We start from the raw sequence: 21,334 nt of genomic DNA on the forward strand, positions 1-21,334 counted from the left end.
AACAAGCTGCCGCTGCGGCAACATATCGAGCAGAATTTGTTGGATTCACGCTGAATCTGAATCAGTATCAGCTTTATTACTGAGGTCAGTGAGGATCCCACCAGCTAGGAAAGTGCTTTGGTACATCGTGCTGTAATGAACAAAACAAAACTATAGAATAAAAAATATATTAATAATAAAAAAAACCCAATAACAATCGAGGCAACTGAGAAATAAATAAACCACAAACTACAAAGGCTGTTCTGACGGCCGCAGGGAAGAAGCTGTTCTTGTGACGGGAGGTTCTGGTCTGGCTTGACCGCAGCCTCCTGCCAGTCCATGACCAGGGTGAGAAGGGTCGGCTCTGATCCGACCGAAGACGCATTAATTACATGAACATGCGAGTATAATCCAGCAGCTGATACATTTCGGAGGGATGTTTGTGCCCAATCTGCGAGCACATCTCTTGCATGGGTCAAGCTTGGACCTTATCGGACCTCCGTGCCGTGCAGATTCGTCTGCTCCCCAAACCCATGCTGCAAACCATGAAACCCATATTGAGTCATTTAAAAAGGTGCATTTCACACACGCAAACCTCTAAATGGTTTGCACCATTTAACACGTGCCATTTTTGTACATTATTATCAGTGACTCCATCGGACTGTGTTGAATGATATTTATCTCATTCAGACTTTCTGCTGTCAATGTCACGAATCAAGGGAACGAGGGAGCAAAGCCACGTATTGAGGACGTGGCGCTGGACCCAAGTGCGAGTGGTGAAGGTTACAGTGAAGCAGGAGCGAGTAAGAAATAATATTTAATAATTAAACAGACATCAAAAACACAACAGAAAGCGTCACCGAACCAGGAGAAACTAAGCAAAAACTGAATGTACAACGAACCGAGAATAAACTACAAAAGAAAACAGGAAACGCATGGAAACTGGGAGAAACAAAACACTAAACTCAGGCACCAGGGTTTAACACAGTAATCAAAAACAAGCTAGCTCACAGAACGAGAGACCAAAACAAGGAGAGCGACGAGAACCAGGAGTTACCACGGGGAACAAGAGTCCAAAATTCAGGAACAAGAGGAATAGTCACAGGGAACACAATGAGAGAGTCCAAGGAACTGGAAAGAGACGATCTGGCACACGTTGCTGGAGTCCACATGTTTAAGTACTTAGTTGATTAGGGGTTCATTGGCAGGAAGGGAGGCGGAAGAAACCAAAACATCACTCAAGGGACAAAACAGGAGCAGAGTCATGACAGTACCCCCCCCCTTTAAGAACACCTCCAGGTGTTCCACCCGGTCAGGGACGGACGGTCGTCGAAGACGAGGGGAGGAGGAGACCCGCTGGAGCGACTGGAAGAGCCCAGCTGCAGCGACCCGGAAGGCAAGCTGGGGTCCTGAGGAGGTGGCGGGTGGGAAGCCACGCTGGGGTCTTCGGGAGGCGGCGGCGGCTTGGGAGCCGCGCTGGAGCCCTCGGGAGGCTGCGGTGGCGGCTTGGGAGCCGCGCTGGAGCCGTCAGGAGGCGACGGAAAAACACAGAAATCACTGACGGAAAGCTCGGGTTCTGGGGCCAGGACGGGAACAGAAATAGTTTGCTCCAAGAAACAGAGGACGGGCAGAGGAAGCAAGTGGAGCACCGGACAGATCAGAGCAGGGGAAAAGCGTGTGCCAGAGGAACAGGAAGGGAGGTGGAAGAAACCAAAACATGACTCAAGGGACAAAACAGGAGCAGAGTCATGATTGTGTATTTCATCATCATGTATTTAAATTTGACCAATCTTGTGCATGAAAAATAATGGGAATTTTTTTTTAAATAGTGCCATAAGATGATTCACTTTTATTAATTGTTTGGAATAAAAACTGCAAATACGAGAAGAATTGAATGTCAAGCCCTCAAGCGAGAGAGCTCCAATATTGCAGTCAATATTGACAAATAAATTCTTTCAGATGTCTACTTTCTTCATTGGATTCTCGTGTTGGGTAGAGAGGCTCCGCTGTGAGGAGAATATTAAGGGGATATGAAGCTTTTAAGAAGCTCAAGGCTTTCACGTCTATCAGCAACTTACAAAAGTATTAATGGAATTTCGCGCTGGCAGACCAACCTCTGGAGCGTCTGCACACAAGGACACACACTTGACAGGAACAATAATGATGAAACGTATCGGTAAAGTCATGCAGAGGAAATTCATTATTCATGGATAAAAGTAAAGACCGCGCTCCTGAAATCCTGAATAATTCATATGTGATTGGATTATTTAGTGGCTTGGCAGAGCCCACTGTTTGTGCACGTGCTGTACATATCACCGTCTTGTCACAGAGTCATTGAAGGTTTCCCTGCGTGTGATATAAATAATAGCTCACTCTTGATGTTTCTTTTCTATCCCCACTTCCCTGCTGCTGCTGCACATCTGTGACACTATAGTGCAGCTGACCAGTGACATATAGAGACGAGACAGAAGGGGGTGGAAAACTGAAGGCGTCTCGTGTTGAGCTCTGAAAGGTTGCGGGAACTTCACCAGCTGGACCTGACAGAAAAAAAACCCAAACATTCCTCATCCTGGCCGGATGCTTTTCACTGTTGCCGGGCAACACTAACCAATAACTGGCCAATTAAGAAAGTAGGGACACAGTTTTGGACGTCTTTCCGTGTGTCCTTTGGATAGAAAAATGCTAAATGAAGCAAAGGGCCATCGCTGTGGGAATTCAGTGCTATTACTGGAGAAGCACAATGAGTCAGTCCTCTGGGAAAAGTAGAGGAACATTTCATGTAGAAAAATCCAGGAAACAGGCCTGATGTGCTCAGAAATGGACGTCTCTTCTGAGTCAGTGCGTTGGTCACACACATACATATTTATAACGTCTCATTATGTGTCCAATAGGACTGTCTCACAAAGCTATGTTTGCCTTAAACTGAGAAGAAAGGAAACGGTGAGGGACAGAAGATCCAGTCGTGAAGTTGTGGAGGAGGGTGTTGTCACATTTGTTGATGCTGCACTTGAGTACAGTAATACGTCTACTTTATGTTACGACACTGCAATGAAAATGCAACTTGGGTCTTTGTTTTAATGCTCGTGTTTTGCAGAGTTATGCATGTATAACTTAGTCATGTTGCAGCGAGGCGACATCGCAACAAAGAACAAAGACGCAGAAGGCATTTTTATTACAGATTCTATATATTATTTACAGACTATAAACCACTACTTCTTCCACAGACTCTGAACCCTGCGTCTTAAACAACAATGCGGCTAATGTATGGATTATTACGGGCCAAGTTATTGAGCCTCCACAGCCAAATCTGTCTCGCTTACCGAGTGCGGGACGATGACCACACATCCGGCATGTGCAATATCTTTGTTTGAAATGTTTTAATGAGCCAGAGAAAGTTTGATGGCACCACATGCAGAACATTTATTTCCATGGAATACAATGTTTGTCATCGGATCGTCTGCGAAGTTTATGTCCGTTCTTCTCTGCTGTCTGCGGAACAGCGCACTGTGATTGGCTGACATGTACGGAGCATTGCTTTTATTTGACATCACACAAAAAAACAACATACTGGGAGGTGAATGTGGAAATCCCAGGATGGTAGCTGAAGGGAACGCCTCAGCCTCTGAATGGCAACAATCGCTCTCCTCTGATTGGTCATTTCGTTTGGCCGCGAAAACGCAATCGTACGTTCAGCGCAGGCTAAACATCTGAGGTAAATACCTGAGCGTCATCTCACCAAGGGCTGAACAACTGAGGTAAGTAGCTTAGCAGAGGCAAATGTTTTAAGACAAGTTGTCCATTATTTAGCAAAATAACTCGATTTGAAATTGGTTCGGGGGAGGTGAGGCATTCTAGCCAATCAGAGGGCAACATACCTTCCTCTACTTACCTGGGATTCACAGACTGGAAGTGATGCCACGTATGCTCGGGCGTTTTTAAGGCAATTCACAGGATTGACTGACCTTTTTACGGTGTAAATTGCACCGCTGTACTGGCAGGTGATAGACCAGTGCATGCACAGGACGTATGTCCCTCTTTAATCTAGTGGGTGTGGCTTATATTGAGGAGCTCAATAGCCCACAAATTATGGTACATGTAACGCCCTGAGCATTTTTTGGTCTTAAAGACATCAATTTGTCATCTAATGGTCCAAAGACGTATCTGCTAAAATTGGTCTACCTGTGGTCTAAAAGTGAAAGTTTGTCGACGAGCGTCTACAACCACTGATATATGTCCATTTAACCTAAATCCTAAATTTTAGCCAAACATTTACATTAATAGATGTATAAAGCACCTTCTAGAATTATACTCAACATGTATGGGAAAGGACGTCTAGGCTAAAGTCACTCTACCATTGGTCTAAAAGTGAAAGTTCATTCGACATCTAAGTGAAGACTAGACGTCGAATGAACGTCTGACAGTCGTCTTTCGTTGCTTCACACTGGATGAAGGCAATTTAAATCACCATCTATCAAATGTGAAAGTGGGGAGTAAAATCTTCTGAACAACTTGATGCTTTGTCATGTTTTTTGGACACTGAAATCACATGGTTTTGCCTTGCATCTCTCTTAACCAACTACAGCGGTACCTCGGTTTTCAAATGTCCTGGACAAATCGGAGTTCAAACAAAAATTGCGAGATTTTTTTGCTTCGGATTTCGAACAAAAATCCAGAACTCGAACTCCCCCGAAAAAAGCTGGAAAAACATAACGTGCGCGGACCGATCAGCTGACCCATGAGGCACTTTGTTATTGTGTATAACGCAGCCTCTGTATGAAGACGTGTCCCGTTAGCTCCATTTACTGACTGTTCTTCATATTGAGGTGTAAAACCTTTCCTGTCTCCGCACTGGTCCGTGGTAGAGTGTCACAGGGGGAGGTGCTGGAGGTAGGCTGGAGCTGGGACAGGGATGAGGCCAGTCTGGGACAGAGCGTGACTTGGTTTATGACTTTGTCACAGCCAAACTGCACAGAAGCGCACATTCAGAGCTGGACACGCACCGGGCACCTCTTCACTTCTGGAGAGACCTCACTCACTCGGCAACCCCTCCCACATGCAGCGGCCACACACATAGAGGAACAGCCACCTGCAGCACACACTCTACATTCACTCCTACAAAAGACTATTTTAAGGCTTGGAACGCATTGTTTCTTTTTCCATTCATTGTAATGGGAAAAGTCAATTCAGATTTCCAACAATTCGCTTCTGGAACGGCCGTCTGGAATGGATTGTGGTCGAGAACCGAGGTACCACTATATCAGGCATGCAACTTTGAATTTAACCTGCAATTCTGCCCCCTAGTGTGTGAACTGCTGAGCCAGCTGCGAATTATACTTACTGAATCATTGAAGACCAGAAGAAGAAGAAGAGGAAGCCTTGCAGTCTTGCAGTGTTTGCACGGGCGGATGTACAGCTCTAACGTTTACATTCTGGTCAGAGCTACAAAACAGTCGGCTTCAGAAGTCAAATCCCAGAAAACCCCCTCAGCATCTTCCCTTCAGGAGCCCCGCAGCTTTTCCAGCTGCCTGTGTGTCAAAACACAGAGAGGGAGGCGGATTGTGTCAACACTCCTTAAAGTGAACGAAACTGTCTACGACAGCGATTCATGGCTGATTAATAAGTTATTTAAAGCTTCCTAGATCAGTCAGCATCTCTCCAGCAAATCATCCTCAAGGAATTTGAATAATCCACTCGCTCCATTCAGCGGCTCCTGCGCACGAGCTTCTACACAAAGGCAGCTTTTTTCCAATGTATTTTCAGATGTAACCAGTGATGTTACATACCATAACATTGATCATACTCTAACGTTCATTTCCCCCTTAAAACATTGTGACAGGAATGGTGATATAATGATGTGAATGATGAAAACACACTTTGAATTCAGTGCGTCAGAGGTGTCTGAAAATGAAACCGGCGCTGGTATAAACCAAATTTGAGTTGGCATTCCCACGGCTGATCCCACTTCCCTGAGGCATCCACCGAACCGCCCGAAGCAAAAGCCAATCAGGCACAGCTTCTGCAGCTGATGAACGGTGTCGCAACAGAGACAGAACAGATTACTCAGAAAGTTTCATCATCCTTTGATTTTCAGCCCTGAACCCCTGCCTCTCTTCATCGTCCTCCTTCCAAAGGGGAACTTGGTTCTCCCCACGCTCTGTTAATGCATGCGCTCTTGTCAAGGTTGTGTCATTGAGAGTGCTGAGTTCCCCAAACTGGGCTGGAAGCCATTCCCAAAACTTCACACAAACACGTATTCAGAGTATTATTTAGCAAGTATTCAAACAGTGTTATCTTCAGGGTTTTAGCCATTCAATAGTCTATGGAAGACCCATATTTAACATTGATTTTAGGAAGGATCAGATCAGGGTTTTTGCTGCCATTCACCGATACTGATCACATGGATTGACAGATGACACCTTTGTGTAGATGATGTGAAAAAATGAATCATGAAATCATTTTAATTCAGACATGTTTTCATATACCAAAAAATAAAAAAACCTTTGTCAAAAGGTCAACTGAAAAACATTTATTTTCAATGTGAGACATCACAGTGTGGTGAATCTCTGGAGACTTTGCTGTGTCTGTGAAATCTTTATATACTGGCCGCTTGTAGTGGGAGTCCAAGGCAGAGAGCACTGCATCTATGAAAGTTTTCACTCCGGACGTTTTCAAAAGTTCCAGTTTCAGGTGGCTAACGAACACTGACTCCAAAACTCCAAAACAGCGACAGATTCGGCCGTTTCCATCTGTACGACACCTGATCATCTAGCTCAGTGAAGTCAATGATCATTTTTTGGCAATGGCAGGTAGTGATAGGCATTCACCGCTGATATCGGCCGATCATGAACGGTGACCGATTGATCGCAGCATCCCTAACTGATTTTCAGGCTTGTAGCTCACGCGCCCTTCCTTCTCTCTCGCAGGTGGCCAACCTGCTGCGACTCTTCCAGATCCCTCAGATCAGCTATGCGTCCACCAGTGCCAAACTCAGCGACAAAACCCGCTACGACTACTTTGCCCGGACGGTGCCGCCGGACTTCTACCAAGCCAAAGCCATGGCTGAAATCCTGCGCTACTTCAACTGGACTTACGTGTCCACTGTGGCCTCGGAGGGCGACTATGGTGAAACCGGCATTGACGCTTTTCAGCAGGAAGCTCGAGCGCGTCACATCTGCATCGCCACCTCGGCCAAGGTCAGCCGCTCCATGAGCCGCTGGAGTTATGAAAACGTGATCCGCTCCCTGCAGCAGAAGTCCAATGCCAAGGTGGTCATCCTGTTCACCCGCAGCGAGGATGCCCGCGAGCTTCTGGTGGCTGCCAACCGCATGAACGTCACCTTCACCTGGGTGGCCAGCGACGGCTGGGGGGCCCAGGAGAGCGTGGTGAGAGGCAGTGAAGCGGTGGCAGATGGGGCGTTTACCATCGAGCTTGCCTCCTACCAAATCCCACACTTCAACAACTACTTCACGTCCCTGCACCCCTACAATAACACCCGAAACCCATGGTTCAGAGAGTTTTGGGAGAACCAGTTCCAGTGCAGCCTCCATGACTTGGGCTGCGGGAAATACTCGCTACGGGAGGCGCCATTCCAACCTGAATCCAAGATCATGTTTGTGGTCAACGCGGTCTACGCCATGGCGACTGCGTTGCACAACATGAGGCAGGCCTTGTGTCCGAACTCCACCAAGGTGTGCGACGCCCTTAAACCTGGAAACGGCAGGAAGTTTTACCGGGACTACATTCTTAAAGTCAAGTTTGAAGGTAAGAAATCTATTATTCCTCAAAAGCCCGACCTGCTTTACCTGGCTCATCACTGGTGTTAGCATCAACTCTCCTGTCCTGTGCCACAAAGTGCACTTACTTCACAGTTGTCTCATGATGTCAGTTCAGACTTCTCAAGCCTCGTTTCCAACAGATGCACTTACTGTTGTGCGTGCCAATTTACTCCAGATGTGTCTCTGTTGCTTACCGACAGCCAGTTGGGCCTCACAAAGTCTCACAGCGTGAGTCAAGTTTGTGCTGCACGTCTTCCCCCTCGCACACTGAACTGAATCAATCTGTTGGAGCTCCAAGTTCTGACACAATTAGAAACCTCATGCTGTTGTGGAGGGCTGTGGCAGCACAGGGGCGCAGCTGGGGTGAACTGGCATGTAGATTTGGATGGCTGTGAGCAGTACTCTCTTCGGTGTCAGCGCATCCGGTCAGTTGTTTCTTTCACCATGAACAGACTCAACATCTCCTACATGAGAGCCTTTTGGTTTGGGCAGGTATCATGCAATGCGATATGTCGCCTGATACAGGGCTGATACAACACATTGCGATACTGCTTCAACAATATATTGTTTTTCATTTTATTTGGGAAAATCAGACAATGTAGTACAATATGATGTGCATGAAATCAAGTGTATTGTTTCAGTTAAATGTAGCACACCTACAGGGGAATGAGTCGCTCCTTCAATCAACAAAAAAGCGTAGAAAATTAAATGTAGTTGTAAACACGTCACAAATGCAGCAGCATTTCCAAGTATCTATGTATTAGGTGACTCAAAATATCAAGACAATATCATACAGTTATGACCCAAGTATTGCGATATTTCAGTAAAAAGATGGATGCAATATTGTGTTTTGATATTTACTTACGACCGAGCAACATATATATTCTGTATCAGGGGTCACCAACTTTTTTGCAGAATATATATGAATATATGAAAACCTAATGAGTCTAAACGCACCAGGGAAGACTGACTTTGGCGTCACTCTGGACGAGTCCACTTCAAAACAGTTGCTGTTTGACAACTTGGGAGTGTGAATGCTTTGGTCTTCACGATTCCACCTTTATTATTGCAACTGTGTTTTAAAACTATGGAAGCAATTAAAGGAATTCTAACAGTCGTTTTTTCTTCCTTCCTCTCAGCACCATTTCGTCCACCAGACACGGAGAACATTGTCCGCTTCGACACCTTCGGCGACAGCCTCGGCCGTTACAACATATTCCACTACCACAAGGAGGGAGGGCGCTACGTTTACCGCAAAGTAGGCTACTGGGCTCAGAGTCTGTCGCTGAACACCAGCCTGATCCCCTGGCCAGGTCACGTCGCTCCCACCTCCCAGTGTAGCGACCCCTGTAAGAAGAATGAGGTGAAGAACATGCAACCTGGGGATGTGTGCTGCTGGATCTGCATCCCCTGTCAGGCCTACCAGTACCTCCAGGACGAGTTCACCTGTGCTGACTGCAGCTTCGGCCAGTGGCCTCTGGCGAACCTCACCGGCTGTTACGACCTACCTGAGGAGTACATTCGCTGGGAAGATGCCTGGGCCATTGGACCTGTCACCATTTCCTGCTTAGGAATGATGTGCACTTTCTTTGTCATTGGCCTCTTTGTCAAGCACAACGAGACGCCCGTTGTTAAAGCCAGTGGACGTGAACTCTCGTACATTCTTCTCCTGGGAGTGCTGATGTGTTACAGCATGACCTTCATCTACATCGCCAAGCCCTCCACTGCAGTTTGCACTCTGCGCAGGCTTGGCCTGGGAACTTCCTTCGCCGTGTGCTATTCAGCGCTGCTGACAAAGACCAATCGCATCGCGCGGATCTTCAGTGGGGTGAAAGACGGAGCCCAGCGGCCTCGCTTCATCAGCCCCGCCTCCCAGGTCGCCATCTGCGGGGCTCTGATATCCTGCCAGCTGGTGGTGGTGGTGGTGTGGCTTCTGATCGAGACACCAGGCGTGAGGAAGGAGGTGAACCCGGAGAAAAGAGACGTGGTCACCCTCAAGTGTAACAGCAAGGATTCCAGCATGCTGGTGTCGCTCACCTACAACTGCATCCTCATCATCCTCTGCACGTTTTATGCCTTCAAGACCCGGAAATGCCCCGAAAACTTTAATGAGGCAAAGTTCATCGGGTTCACCATGTACACCACCTGCATCATCTGGCTGGCCTTTCAACCCATATTCTACGTGACTGCCAGCGACTACAGGGTGAGTCGCGGCCGCTCAGAATGACTCGCACGCGGCTCATTTCAGGGATTTACATGAACTGCTCAGTGACCTTTGACAGGAGGCATATTCGCTGTTGTTAGTTGGCGTCACTAGATGGCGCTGTTTTGACAGGCTTGTCGGAGGTATCTTTGGCGTTTCAATTCTAATGGAGTCAAATGTTTCCCCTCCTATACAACGTGCCACTCAGAGGGGTTGGGCTCAGGACAGTGCCTCCAAGAGGGCGCCTTGAACACCACATGATCGTTTGTGTTGCAATGTGGATGTGCAATGACACGACTATTCAGGGTGAAAGGAGCACTTTGGTACCAGGTAGTGATGTGTTCATGAGGCATCATGAAACAGTGTCCTGTTTTTCAGAGCTCAGTTGGGGGGGGGGCGCTCTTGGTTTCTACATGATGTGAGGTGCCATTGAAATGGTTGATCCTAGAGCAGATAATAGAATAAGCTGCTTCATCATCAGGCTACACCATGGAAGGTGAAGCGTGCTTGGGTTGAACGTCTAACCTGTCTACATATTACGCTGGAAGGCTGGCAACAGCGTCTCTCTGGGACACACACGTTCAAGTGTAATGAGTTGATGCATGCTGACTGAAACATACCATTCACAAGACAAGCAAATATCTAGGTGAATCAGCGAAATAAAGAGATAAAACACAAAGATAAACTGACTTTATTAGACAAAATGGCAGGTCATCTAACACTTATCAAACCTGAATGTATCGACAGCATGAACGATGTGTGGAATTTCCTCCTTCAGGAAGTTAGCACTGACTGCTTGGAAAGGGCATCAAGACTGTGGCAGCAGAAACGCTGTGACCATGCAGTGAAAAAAAGAAGGCTGTGGTCGTGTTTTGTTGTGTGGACTGGAGTGTGAACGGGGTGTTCGGTTCCAGCTGTGCTGTGCTCTGTCCTGGGACTGTTGCAGTGCTCTGAGGACTGCTTTCTCCAGACACTTCTGATGGACACACAAACCTCAGCACCCTCCATATGTTCCCATCCTGACAGCGTATTACTCAGCGTCACTCTTACATGTGCTCATCACATGAAATGTAAACCTCCTGTAAGGCGTCACTACTCAACGACCACAGAAAACCATCAGTTGCTTCACAGTTTAACACACAATACTCTAACACTTAGATATGAGCTGACAAATTTACAACCACATGCAAGTGCTTCCTAAAGAGACATACCTTTCATGCTATGCCAGTCTCATGGACTCATTACCTTCATTTGAGCTAGCAAGAGACGCCAGGCGCCCATCGCATGGCGCCCATCGCATGGCGCCCATCGCATGGCTGCCCACATGATCCCAGTCCACAGCTCTCAACACGTGCCTTATTTTACATATGTGCTAGGCAACAGAGTTGGCAGGACGCCTGTGGGTTCCTCAGCCAGGGATGTGGATCGCTCTGATATTTCCATCTAATCTACAGCTGTTGATGAAGTTGGAATCTGGCAGGTTATTAAAAGTTCAGGTCAACGCCTTCTGCTGAACCGCCATCTTCAATATTAGCCTCTTTATGTTGACCCAGCAGACATATTTTCAACCACCACATCACTGGCTGGACGCGCGCATTCAACACGTAACAATAAATATTCACGCGTCAGACAAATGTCCATAATTTGATGTGAGGAATCATTACATTTATATTCACATCAGAACGACTGCACTCATCAAGGAGTGCACCAGTCTAATATTTTCTTCACTTATCATTATAATTGAACCCAATTTTAACAGTTTTGGTGTCTACTATGCTCCTGTTCAGACACGGTCAAAGTGCGGCCCAAGGCCCATATGCGGCCCAATGTCTGAATTTTCGTGGCCCATTTGACATCAGACTAAAACTATGACTAATATGTCCTAGCCTAACATTTCTTCCTTTTTTATTGGCCATTTTTGTATTTTTCTTCTTGATTTATAGTCAAATTACGCTTCTTAAAGAAAATGTGGGTGGTATGACAACATTAAATCACTAACAATTAGAACGTGTTGACCATCGACCAACCAGAGGAGATCACATAAATTCACTCACATTCTCTCTATACACTATAGATCTATGCTGATGCATCAACTCGTCCGTCACTCGCTGCAGTGCCCTTCTTCCCTCTCAGCAAAGAAGCCAGTCAAATGTGTAACTGAGTTGTTTTTAAACCTGAGGCACCTCTAACATGAGCACACACCTTCACGACTGAACTGTGGGAGTGGTGCTCGTCAGATCTGCAACACCAAAGACTGTCAGCACCGCAGTGCTAACAGAGCTAACAGTGCTAACAGAGCTAACGGCTTACGAGACGTCGCCCTTCCACACTTTAAAATACCAAAGTTTGTTGTGAGGTTTAGAAGTTAGCTAAAAACTAAATGCAGAACCAAACAAATTTCCCCCAAAATGTGCAGAGAGAAATGATTATTGTAGTTATAAAGCAAGCTGAGGCAAACAACAAAAGATTTGTCTGGAAATTCCCCGAACTAGAATAAAGTTCTTTGGCCTAAATTGTCAGATTTCTGTTCCTTTTTTTTTTACCTGAAAATTGCATGTTAGTCTCTAAAATGCATGTGAGGTGGTGATAAAATGTAAATAGTTAAAATAAATACATAAATCACGATATATATTTGCCATATTACCCAGCCCTTTCTGGAGTCATTTCTAAACAAATACATTTTCTGCATTTCGTTTCTGCAAATACGCCAAAATAGCCGAGAGTCAGTGGCTAAAAAATCACACAAATTCATTGGGATTTTCAACAGGACCCTGGACTAAGCACAGTTGTGCTTTGGCTGAGGTTCCTGTGGTGATATGCCTCCAGATTTTTTTCAATGAACAGTCGTCACACATGATGCACAGGTTTGACTGGGACAAATTCCCAAATATTTCCTTGCCAAGTTCCATCCGCGACCACCGAGGCTTCCCTGCGCTCATCTTCTCCCGGCGTCTTCTACTCCAGAGCCCCCACTTTGGTGAGGTTGGATGAGGTGTGTAATCCTGGAACAGGATGAGGGGTCTCCCTGAAGTAGCACTTAGTGCAGAGGATTAGCAAACAGAACAATACAAGCTTCACTGCTAAGATTAAACCGAGCCCCATAGTAACTGGGCAGTCACCGGGAGATGAGGACAGGAAGTGTACGATTCACTTCCAGCCCTCATTGATCACTAAAGCAAGTGGGAGTTTTGAGTCTTGGAAGGTGAAGGTGGCTTCCGTTCAAGCTTCCACTGCAGGAGTAAGATGAAGGCCAATAAAGAAAGTCTCATTTCTGCTCCCGGCTCCCCGCAGCAATAAAGCCACCAGGAGACATTATTTATATATGGAGGCGGCGCGGGATGCATGAAATAAGACAAGGGCCGACCACACAGCCAGGAGAGAAGCCTCTGTGCTTTCATGTTTTTCCAGCCCAGCTGACGACCAATGAGAAAATGTGCCACTGCACTTCCAGAGCTCCATCTGGTGAATCCCGGAAACAGTGCCGGAACAGGTCACCCGGCTCATGTTAAACAGGACTTGAGTTGGAGACTTTATATTTTATGTACAGTAAACAAGGCCTGCATGGCAGGCGTCACTGGTCATTTCCAGAATGTAATGGCCACCGCAGATGTCCTCGTCTTCCTCACTGTATGACGCAAATCTGGCCATCAATCGTGACGCCAGCTGAGTTCAAAGCCCCATCCAGAGCTCCGACCACGTTGGAAATGAAAGCCTCTCTGCATTAGCATTCAGGGAGACGGCTCACAACTTTTGATTGACGAGGCAGAGAATACATCGTTTCCCACCTCTGCTTTGCAGCTGAATGTGTTACTGACCTCATTCCCGCTCCGATCACTGGCCTGGATCCAGAACTGCATCTCTTCTTAGTAAACAACAGAGACTGTTTCGCCGTTCAAACACCTTCAAATGCTGGGATTTTCACAGAAGTTGAGTGGGTGTTTGGACGCCCAGACACTGAAAGATATTAGCATAATGATCGATAGTGTGAATCAACCAGTCAATCATTTGAAAATCTCTCAATTTATCAGACATGTTTCTTAGTTTTTTTGATTGCTTCAAGTTAGGGTGGGCCATATTTTTAATATGTATAAAATAAATGTCAAATACAGTTAAGGTCTCGACCTCAGTTTCAACATGATGACAACAATATTATCAAAACTTACTATTGAGAAACAGCTATGATGATGAAGCCATGTCAGTCAGGAGCACGGCAAATTCACCCGTCACTCACATCAATAACTCACGCCGTCTATTGCCTTTTTATCCCTTGATGAGGTGCATGGATTGACTATGTGTCCAGGGGTTGGAGGTCAGCAGCTACAGTAGAGTTTACAGTGGAGGGTGTTTGTGTCGGACCACTCTCGGTTGGGCGTTGCATGGGAACACGAAAAGTAAAGGAAACTCTTACATATTATGGCCTGGCATCGTTGTTTTGAGAGTCAAAAAGGTTCGGGAATCCCTGGCGTACACTGTCTCCTCTGTCCCAGCAGCTCATGTTACACCGAGGGTGGTGATTGGCTGATTTGATTTTGAGATTTTTGTGATTAGGGTGAACGCATGTCCTGAAATATCAAACTGTTCTGGGTACAAGGGCGGCACCGAGTCCTCCTCTGAGCTGTCTGGAGTGAAAGAAGGCAACTCATTCACGTTTGATGATGTTTGTGACTCAAATGACACAAACCCTGACCTTTCTTTGTATTGTCCTGTGTGGGGACCTCGCATTTGCCGTCATGCTTCCCCCAGTCTCTCACCCTTAACCTACCCATCCCAAACAAATGGATAACCTCCACCAAACTGAAACCCAATTACAATGACTGTTGTTTTGAAGTTTCCACCCTTAAATTCATTGCTGCGTTCTTAAATGTCTTGAGAAGTTGTCAATTGAAAATTGTGTCCCCTGCTGCAGGTGCAAACCACCACCATGTGCATTTCCGTCAGCCTAAGTGGGTCGGTGGTTCTGGGCTGCCTCTTCGCTCCCAAGGTCCACATCATCCTGTTCCAGCCTCAGAAGAATGTCTGCACCCTGAGAGTGGCCACGACGCGCTTCAGTGTCACCACCGGCCCCGGATCCAGTCTCTCGCAAGGTACTACTGCGATGACATCACAGTCAAGATGGTTAAGTCCCAAAACTCCCACAGACAGTGATGTCATGCAAACAGCCTGAATGGAGTCTCCTATACTTTTCTCTTCTGTTCATAATTCTAAGATTGACTATCTTCTGCAGAGTCGACTGGAGGGTGAATGGTTGTTTCATGTCCAACAGCTTCCATTTGACCGACTCTGCTTGTCTGTCTTTGTGCAGCGTCTGCCTCCAATGTGGTTCCAACAGTGTGTAACGGACGAGAGGTGGTTGACTCAACGACGTCCTCCTTGTGAAGGTCACATGCTTTCCTCTGCTGACCTTTGTAAACAGAAATATACCTGTGATCACTAGTTCAGGTGTTTCAGATATTTAAGAGGATAATTGTTCTGGCGTTGTTGTCCTCCAAGTGCAGTGAGTGCAGTGTCTCTGTTCTTTTTTATATTTGGTTCTTTGATATCATATTGAGATTTTAAATGAGATGAAGCTGCATACAGTATTTGCCCTTGTTTTTTTTTTTTAGAGATTCTTCTTGCGATGTCGGAGTAAATGATAGTGAGTCTGTTCAAGGTGATGTATACGAGCGTTTTTATTGTAGATCTTGGTGAACCAGTTTGTGCTTTCTTGTAATTTATGTAAATAAAATGTGTTTTTTATCCATGACAAATCTGCTGTCTGGCGTTTTATGTAGCTGTCAGATTAAGCTGAGCGTTGCTGGATGAAACATGGGTTGTTTATGGGACACAGATGATGCCAGAGACTCTCGCTTAGTGCTGAGCTTAATGTCTTCCATTCTACACACAGGAACAACATAGAAAGTGAAAATCATAAATTATCAGACGTTTAAAAAATATCCAACCCGCCCCAAAAAAGACATGTAAATAGTACGTTTGAATGGAAAATAATATCTGCCTGATCAAGTGTATGATTTGCAGACTAGAAACTCACGATAATAGTGATAAATATTGCGCAGTTTTTGCTCCACATCATGTTAGAGTCGTTCAGACGCTGGTGAGCAGGTGGGACCAATATGATCAAACACTGCCCTCTTGTGTCCGACCTCGTGAGTCTGCCTGTGTATATTTTTAATCCCATTTTAGAACTTGTTTTTCCACTTACTGAGTCAGCGAATTAGCAGCATTATATGCGGAAATTCCCAAGTGTTAGAATTGCTTAATATTGTGTGACCACAATACTGGAATCATAAGAGAATCCACATGCAATATATATTATTATATATATGATATTCTCAAATCGGACTCAATAAAGGAGATGGGCGTCTATTCTTTTCTTTGTTCCTTCTTTTGTGACGCTCTTTTGTTGACGTCACAATTGACAGGTTCTCTAATACGCATAATAAAATGGTTAATTCGATAACATTGTTTCAATAGAGATATAAGCGCACGCACATAATTTCATGAGGTTTTTCCAATAATAAAATACAATATTGCTATATCTGTCTTTCGTTGCTGCAGTTCCACAGTGTCACCAGAGGGTGGCTGTATAGGCGAGGTGGAACAGATGAGCCGCAGCAGACGACAGTGAAGAAGCGTTTCCAGTATAGCTCCTCCCCCTTTTCATGTCAATATCAAAACTTCCCCAAAATTGTCTTCTGACACGCAGTTGCCTCCTGTCGTCGCACTGGTTCACGAGCTCGTCTGTTCGCTTCTTTTCCCGACCGAAGTGTAAAGGTAAGCTGTCACCCGACAGACGTCGTTCAGGTTAAACCAGGAAGGGTGGAGACTGCTTTATTCTGTTGACACCGAGAAGGAATTTCCTATAGAAAGCGCTTGTTAACTACTCAGCGCTGTGTGGGATTATTTTGTAATAGTCTTCCATTTAATTCGATCGTGGACTTGGATGTGTGGTTTCGACTTGCCTGGACTTGTTCGGCCTGCCCACGTGACCACTGTCATGTCTGCAGGAACTCAATGGCACGGAAGAGACGAGCCGCCGCCGCCGCTGCTACTGCTGCCACCAAAGCCGGTGGCAAGAAGGTCAAACAAGAGCCTGTGACGAGCAAACCAAAAGATGCCTTCACGTCTACCAAAGAGGCCCTGCTGGCCGCGGGGCCACAAGCGAAGGGCAAGAGGAAGATGGACGATCACTGCGCACTCCCGAGCTCCACCGAGGTCAGACGTCAAACGTCAGAGTTCGCGCGTCCAAATGTGTTGTCATGCTGCCATGTGTTGCCCCCAGGTCCACGAAGACTACGACTGTATGCTCAATCAGACCAACATTGGAAACAACAACAACAAGTTTTATGTCATTCAAGTCCTCAAAGACCAAAAGTCCTTCTACACGTGGAACAGATGGGGCCGTGTGGTGAGTCTACAGAGGGTTATTAATGTTGCTTGGATGGAGGACAATGATCTGAATAAAACCAAACAATGCCACGGTAATATACCACTGACTTGACACAGACACAGAGACAGAGATTATGAACGTCGTCATTGTCCATAAGCAGATCATGGCATCATCTTTTGTTGTTGTCCATGTCTTTATTGCATACTAATGACATAATAATCAGTAATATAATAATAATAAGTCCCTAATTGTTGATCATTTGTTTATTATCTATGTATTATTGTGTAACGTATGTATGTAGCTGGACTTATATTATTTTTTTCTATATTGTGGGCATTATTTGATTTAGCTTTATGTTTTTATGTGTGCTGATGCTTTGTGGACGCTTTTGATATGTGTGTCTTTAATGTCTTTGGTATGTGTCATCGGCTGCTGTGGCATGTTGAATTTTCCCCACTGGGGGACTAATAAAGGCCATTTAATCTAATCAAATCTAAACACTTGTAATTGGTCTACAGGGCGAAAACGGACAAAGCAAACTAAGTCCCTTTGACAATGTTGCCAATGCCATCAAGGACTTTGAAAAAAAGTTCAAAGACAAGACCCAGAACAACTGGAACGATCGTGAGAATTTTGTGTCTCACCCACGCAAGTACACCCTTATAGAGGTGGACGGGGACCAGGATGCAGAAGTCAAGGTGACTCCTATTCCCTTTGTAGTTTGGGCAAGGATGGATCCTTTGTTCTAAAGTCGGCAAATGTAAAACACTTCACGCAATCCCACTAATGACAGCACTTTCGTTTTTTGAATATATTTTAGGTGGATTCTGTGGACGGGAAAGTGTCGACCCCACGAGAATATCTGCCCTGCACACTTGACAAAGCCACACAGAAGCTCATTGAGCTCATATTTAACAACGACATGTTCAAGGAAGCCATGGAACACATGAACCTAGGTAGGTGTGGCCCAAACAAAGCAGCCCTCAGGAGCACGACAGCGGCAGCAAGACACTTGACTTTGAAAGAATGAACTAAAGGGAAGTGAAGTGAACTTGACTCCTCCTATACAGCGGTATGCTCAAGCCAACTATTGCAAACAGAGATACAGAAACTGCAGTGGCAAGTGTGATCAATCGTGTGATCAATGACAGCCTTTGTGTTCTTGCTAAATAAATAAAGGGCTCCTGTGAAAAATGTCAACCATTATAAAATGGAACGACCATCAACCCATCAACATTTTATTTCAGGGCTTGGTAATATTCATTTTGTGTTGGCATACTTTCAACCTGACAAGTGTATTGTTTACTTTTCTGATTTCTTTTGTCTCATCTGTAGCTGTTGACTCACTTTGTGACACACAATCTTTTGACCAACAAACCAAACCGACACCTTATTCAGACTTGGCCCTGCGTTCTTGAAAACAAATTGACATTGTAAAACATTATTTTCCATAAATCATCCTCTTTCCCAGTGACAACTCTGACTGTGCTGAGCAGGAATCACAACAATGTCAAAACATAAGTCGTGATTTAGCATGAATTTCTATTCACCATATTTGATATTATTGTGATCTGATGTGCTTTGTCTCTCTGTGACCAGACATCAAGAAGATGCCGTTGGGTAAACTCAGCAAGATGCAGATTGCTAAAGGCTTCGAGGTTCTGGAGGAGATTGAGGCGGCTATGAACCAAAAAAGCAACGCAGCTAAACTGGAAGAGCTGTCATCCAAGTTCTTCACCACCATCCCACATAATTTTGGGCGCAGGATTCCGCCCACCATCAAAACTGCTGAGACTGTGAGAAGTAAAAAAGAGATGCTCTTGGTATGTGTCGTTTCTTCTCGGGCAACAAACATTCAGTATTTTTATTTTGTCAAGCAGTTTACAAGATGTGTGTAGCTATGTCTGTGCTTTTCTTTTGGATCGATTGACAAATTTTAACTTTGCTAAAACTCTCTGAAATTTAGGGAGCGATGCAGATCACTGGTGGGATTGAGGGATTCTTTATTAGAAGAGCACTCTCCAAGTGCCTGACATGTTCTAACTGCTCATGTCTAATGTGGTCACATTGCATGCCCCTCCTCTCGGCTCTTCAGATCCAGTCCTACCTAACAGTGCCACTCTTTGCCCGGGACACCTTTTGTTGAATCTTGCTTTGTTTTGTTGAATCTCCTGTGCAGATATTGGCCGACATCGAGATCGCACAGACCCTGAAAACTGAAACCGAGAAGGCCCAGGAAGGGAAGGTAGAGACTGTTCCTCACCCTCTTGACCAGGACTACACGTCTCTAAAATGCCAGCTGACTCTGATGGACAGAAGTACAGAAATATTCAAGGTAAAGTCAAATGTACTGTTGTCAGCCATCACACTTATCACTGCTTCCTTTCATTTGCAGATTATAGAGAAGTATCTGACGCAAACTGCATGTGCCTATAATAAAACCAAGATTGTCAATGTGTGGGAAGTGGATCGTGAGCTGGAGGTAGGGCTCGGATATCTTACATGTGATGAACAAACCCACCAACTGGCTTCTGACTGTGGCAGGGAGATCGCTTCTTGGAGCACGAGGAGCTGGAGAACCGTCGCCTGCTCTGGCACGGCACCAACATCGCGGTGGTGGCCGCCATCCTCAAAAGTGGCCTGAGAATTATGCCTCACTCTGGGGGACGTGTTGGTCGTGGGATCTACTTTGCATCTGAAAATGCCAAGTCAGCAGGTTATGGTGAGTCAGCCTGCCATTATCCCGAGTTGCAATTCAGTCTGTCATTTGACTCGCGCTCGCTGTTTCAGTCCGCACCTCTAAAAACACTGGCGTGATGTTTCTGAGTGAGGTCGCCCTTGGCAAAGAGTATACCATCACTCGAGACAACAGTTCCTTGAAAAAGGCTCCCAATGGCTTCAACAGTGTGGTGGCACGAGGATCCTGGGAGCCAGGTGCGATGAACTCATCCTTTATCTTTTAGTTTTATTGAGCTAAAGCCTCTTGTGAATGTGTCAGTGTTAAATCTATTCTGAATCTGTCTCCATCCGACTTTGATTCCAGATCCCACTCAGGACACCTTCATCACCCTGGAAAATAAGCAGGTAGCGGTGCCGCAGGGCAAGGCCATTGCCCAGCCTCAGTACTCCGACAGTCACTTCAGCAACAGTGAGTATCTCATCTACCAAGAGAGCCAGTGTCGCCTTCGCTACCTGCTGGAGCTCCACATGTAGTGCCGAGTCACGGAGAGATCAAGTCCTTCTACGTACTTTGATTCATAAGTCATTTCTCCTCCTCCTTACTAACGGTTGCATCGTTCAAAACTGGTGCTTGATACACTTCACTTTAGGTCTCTATTTATTGAGCTGCTCGATGCCTTTGCTGTCTTCACTGCACTTTTCCCAGATCCATATGCGCCTTCTTGAAGAACGACAGCATGCCAGTGCAAATCACTAGTCGCCCTTGAATGTCATTGTTGCTCTATGCATAGGTTTACAGGCTCCAATGCACTTTTAAATGTCTTTTAATGGCAAAGGTATATTAGTGTACACGCTTCTATTGGAGAGTAAGTGTGAACATTTGGGGTGGGGATGTATTGAAACCGACCAACTCCCTGTGGAACACTGTTGCCCAGCATCTTTGCACTAGAAACTCTGTTTTAATTAAAGGAAATTGTGCCTCCACTTTGTGGCATTGTCTTTCATTAAGAGTGGATTCACCGTCTCGAGTCCTGCTCTCACGCGGCTCTGAGCTGACATGAGCCATGTACTACCCCTGGGATTCAACCATCTTGCAGAAGGTTCATTCAGTCGTTGGATTTGGTTAGAAAAAAAATTATTAAGTCCCAATCTTCACACAAAACTGGTCACTTTGAATGGCAACAGTTTGAGCTGTAGAAATGTTGTTTACAAGTCCACTGCTTAAAATTGTTGTTTTACCAATGTCTCATTGTCATTCAACTCCAGATCTGGGATCATGCCACTCATGTGTGAACATTGGGTAGTAAGTAA

General features: G+C 45.5%; 2 protein-coding genes across 2 annotated transcripts in view; both read left to right on the forward strand.

Moving 5' to 3' along the window:
• Positions 1-15,693, forward strand: part of grm2a (glutamate receptor, metabotropic 2a) — a 32,224-nt gene extending 16,531 nt beyond the window's left edge. The window contains exons 3-6 of the mRNA XM_053867432.1: positions 6,903-7,740; positions 8,894-9,957; positions 14,864-15,041; positions 15,260-15,693. Of these exons, the coding sequence (XP_053723407.1) occupies positions 6,903-7,740; positions 8,894-9,957; positions 14,864-15,041; positions 15,260-15,333 (2,154 nt within the window). The 3' untranslated portion in view covers positions 15,334-15,693. The remainder of the gene's footprint in view (positions 1-6,902; positions 7,741-8,893; positions 9,958-14,863; positions 15,042-15,259) is intronic.
• An 867-nt stretch (positions 15,694-16,560) lies between these two features.
• Positions 16,561-20,929, forward strand: parp3 (poly (ADP-ribose) polymerase family, member 3). Its single transcript, XM_053867434.1, has 11 exons — positions 16,561-16,728; positions 16,962-17,169; positions 17,237-17,362; positions 17,863-18,042; positions 18,165-18,300; positions 18,944-19,167; positions 19,524-19,679; positions 19,740-19,826; positions 19,889-20,066; positions 20,135-20,278; positions 20,388-20,929. Exons 2-11 carry the CDS (start codon positions 16,969-16,971, stop codon positions 20,555-20,557), a joined length of 1,602 nt encoding a protein of 533 aa, XP_053723409.1. The 5' UTR covers positions 16,561-16,728; positions 16,962-16,968; the 3' UTR covers positions 20,558-20,929.
• The last annotated feature ends 405 nt before the right edge of the window (positions 20,930-21,334 follow it).

This window comes from Synchiropus splendidus, chromosome 6 (genome assembly GCF_027744825.2).
Source record: "Synchiropus splendidus isolate RoL2022-P1 chromosome 6, RoL_Sspl_1.0, whole genome shotgun sequence".
Classification (NCBI taxonomy): domain Eukaryota; kingdom Metazoa; phylum Chordata; class Actinopteri; order Syngnathiformes; family Callionymidae; genus Synchiropus; species Synchiropus splendidus.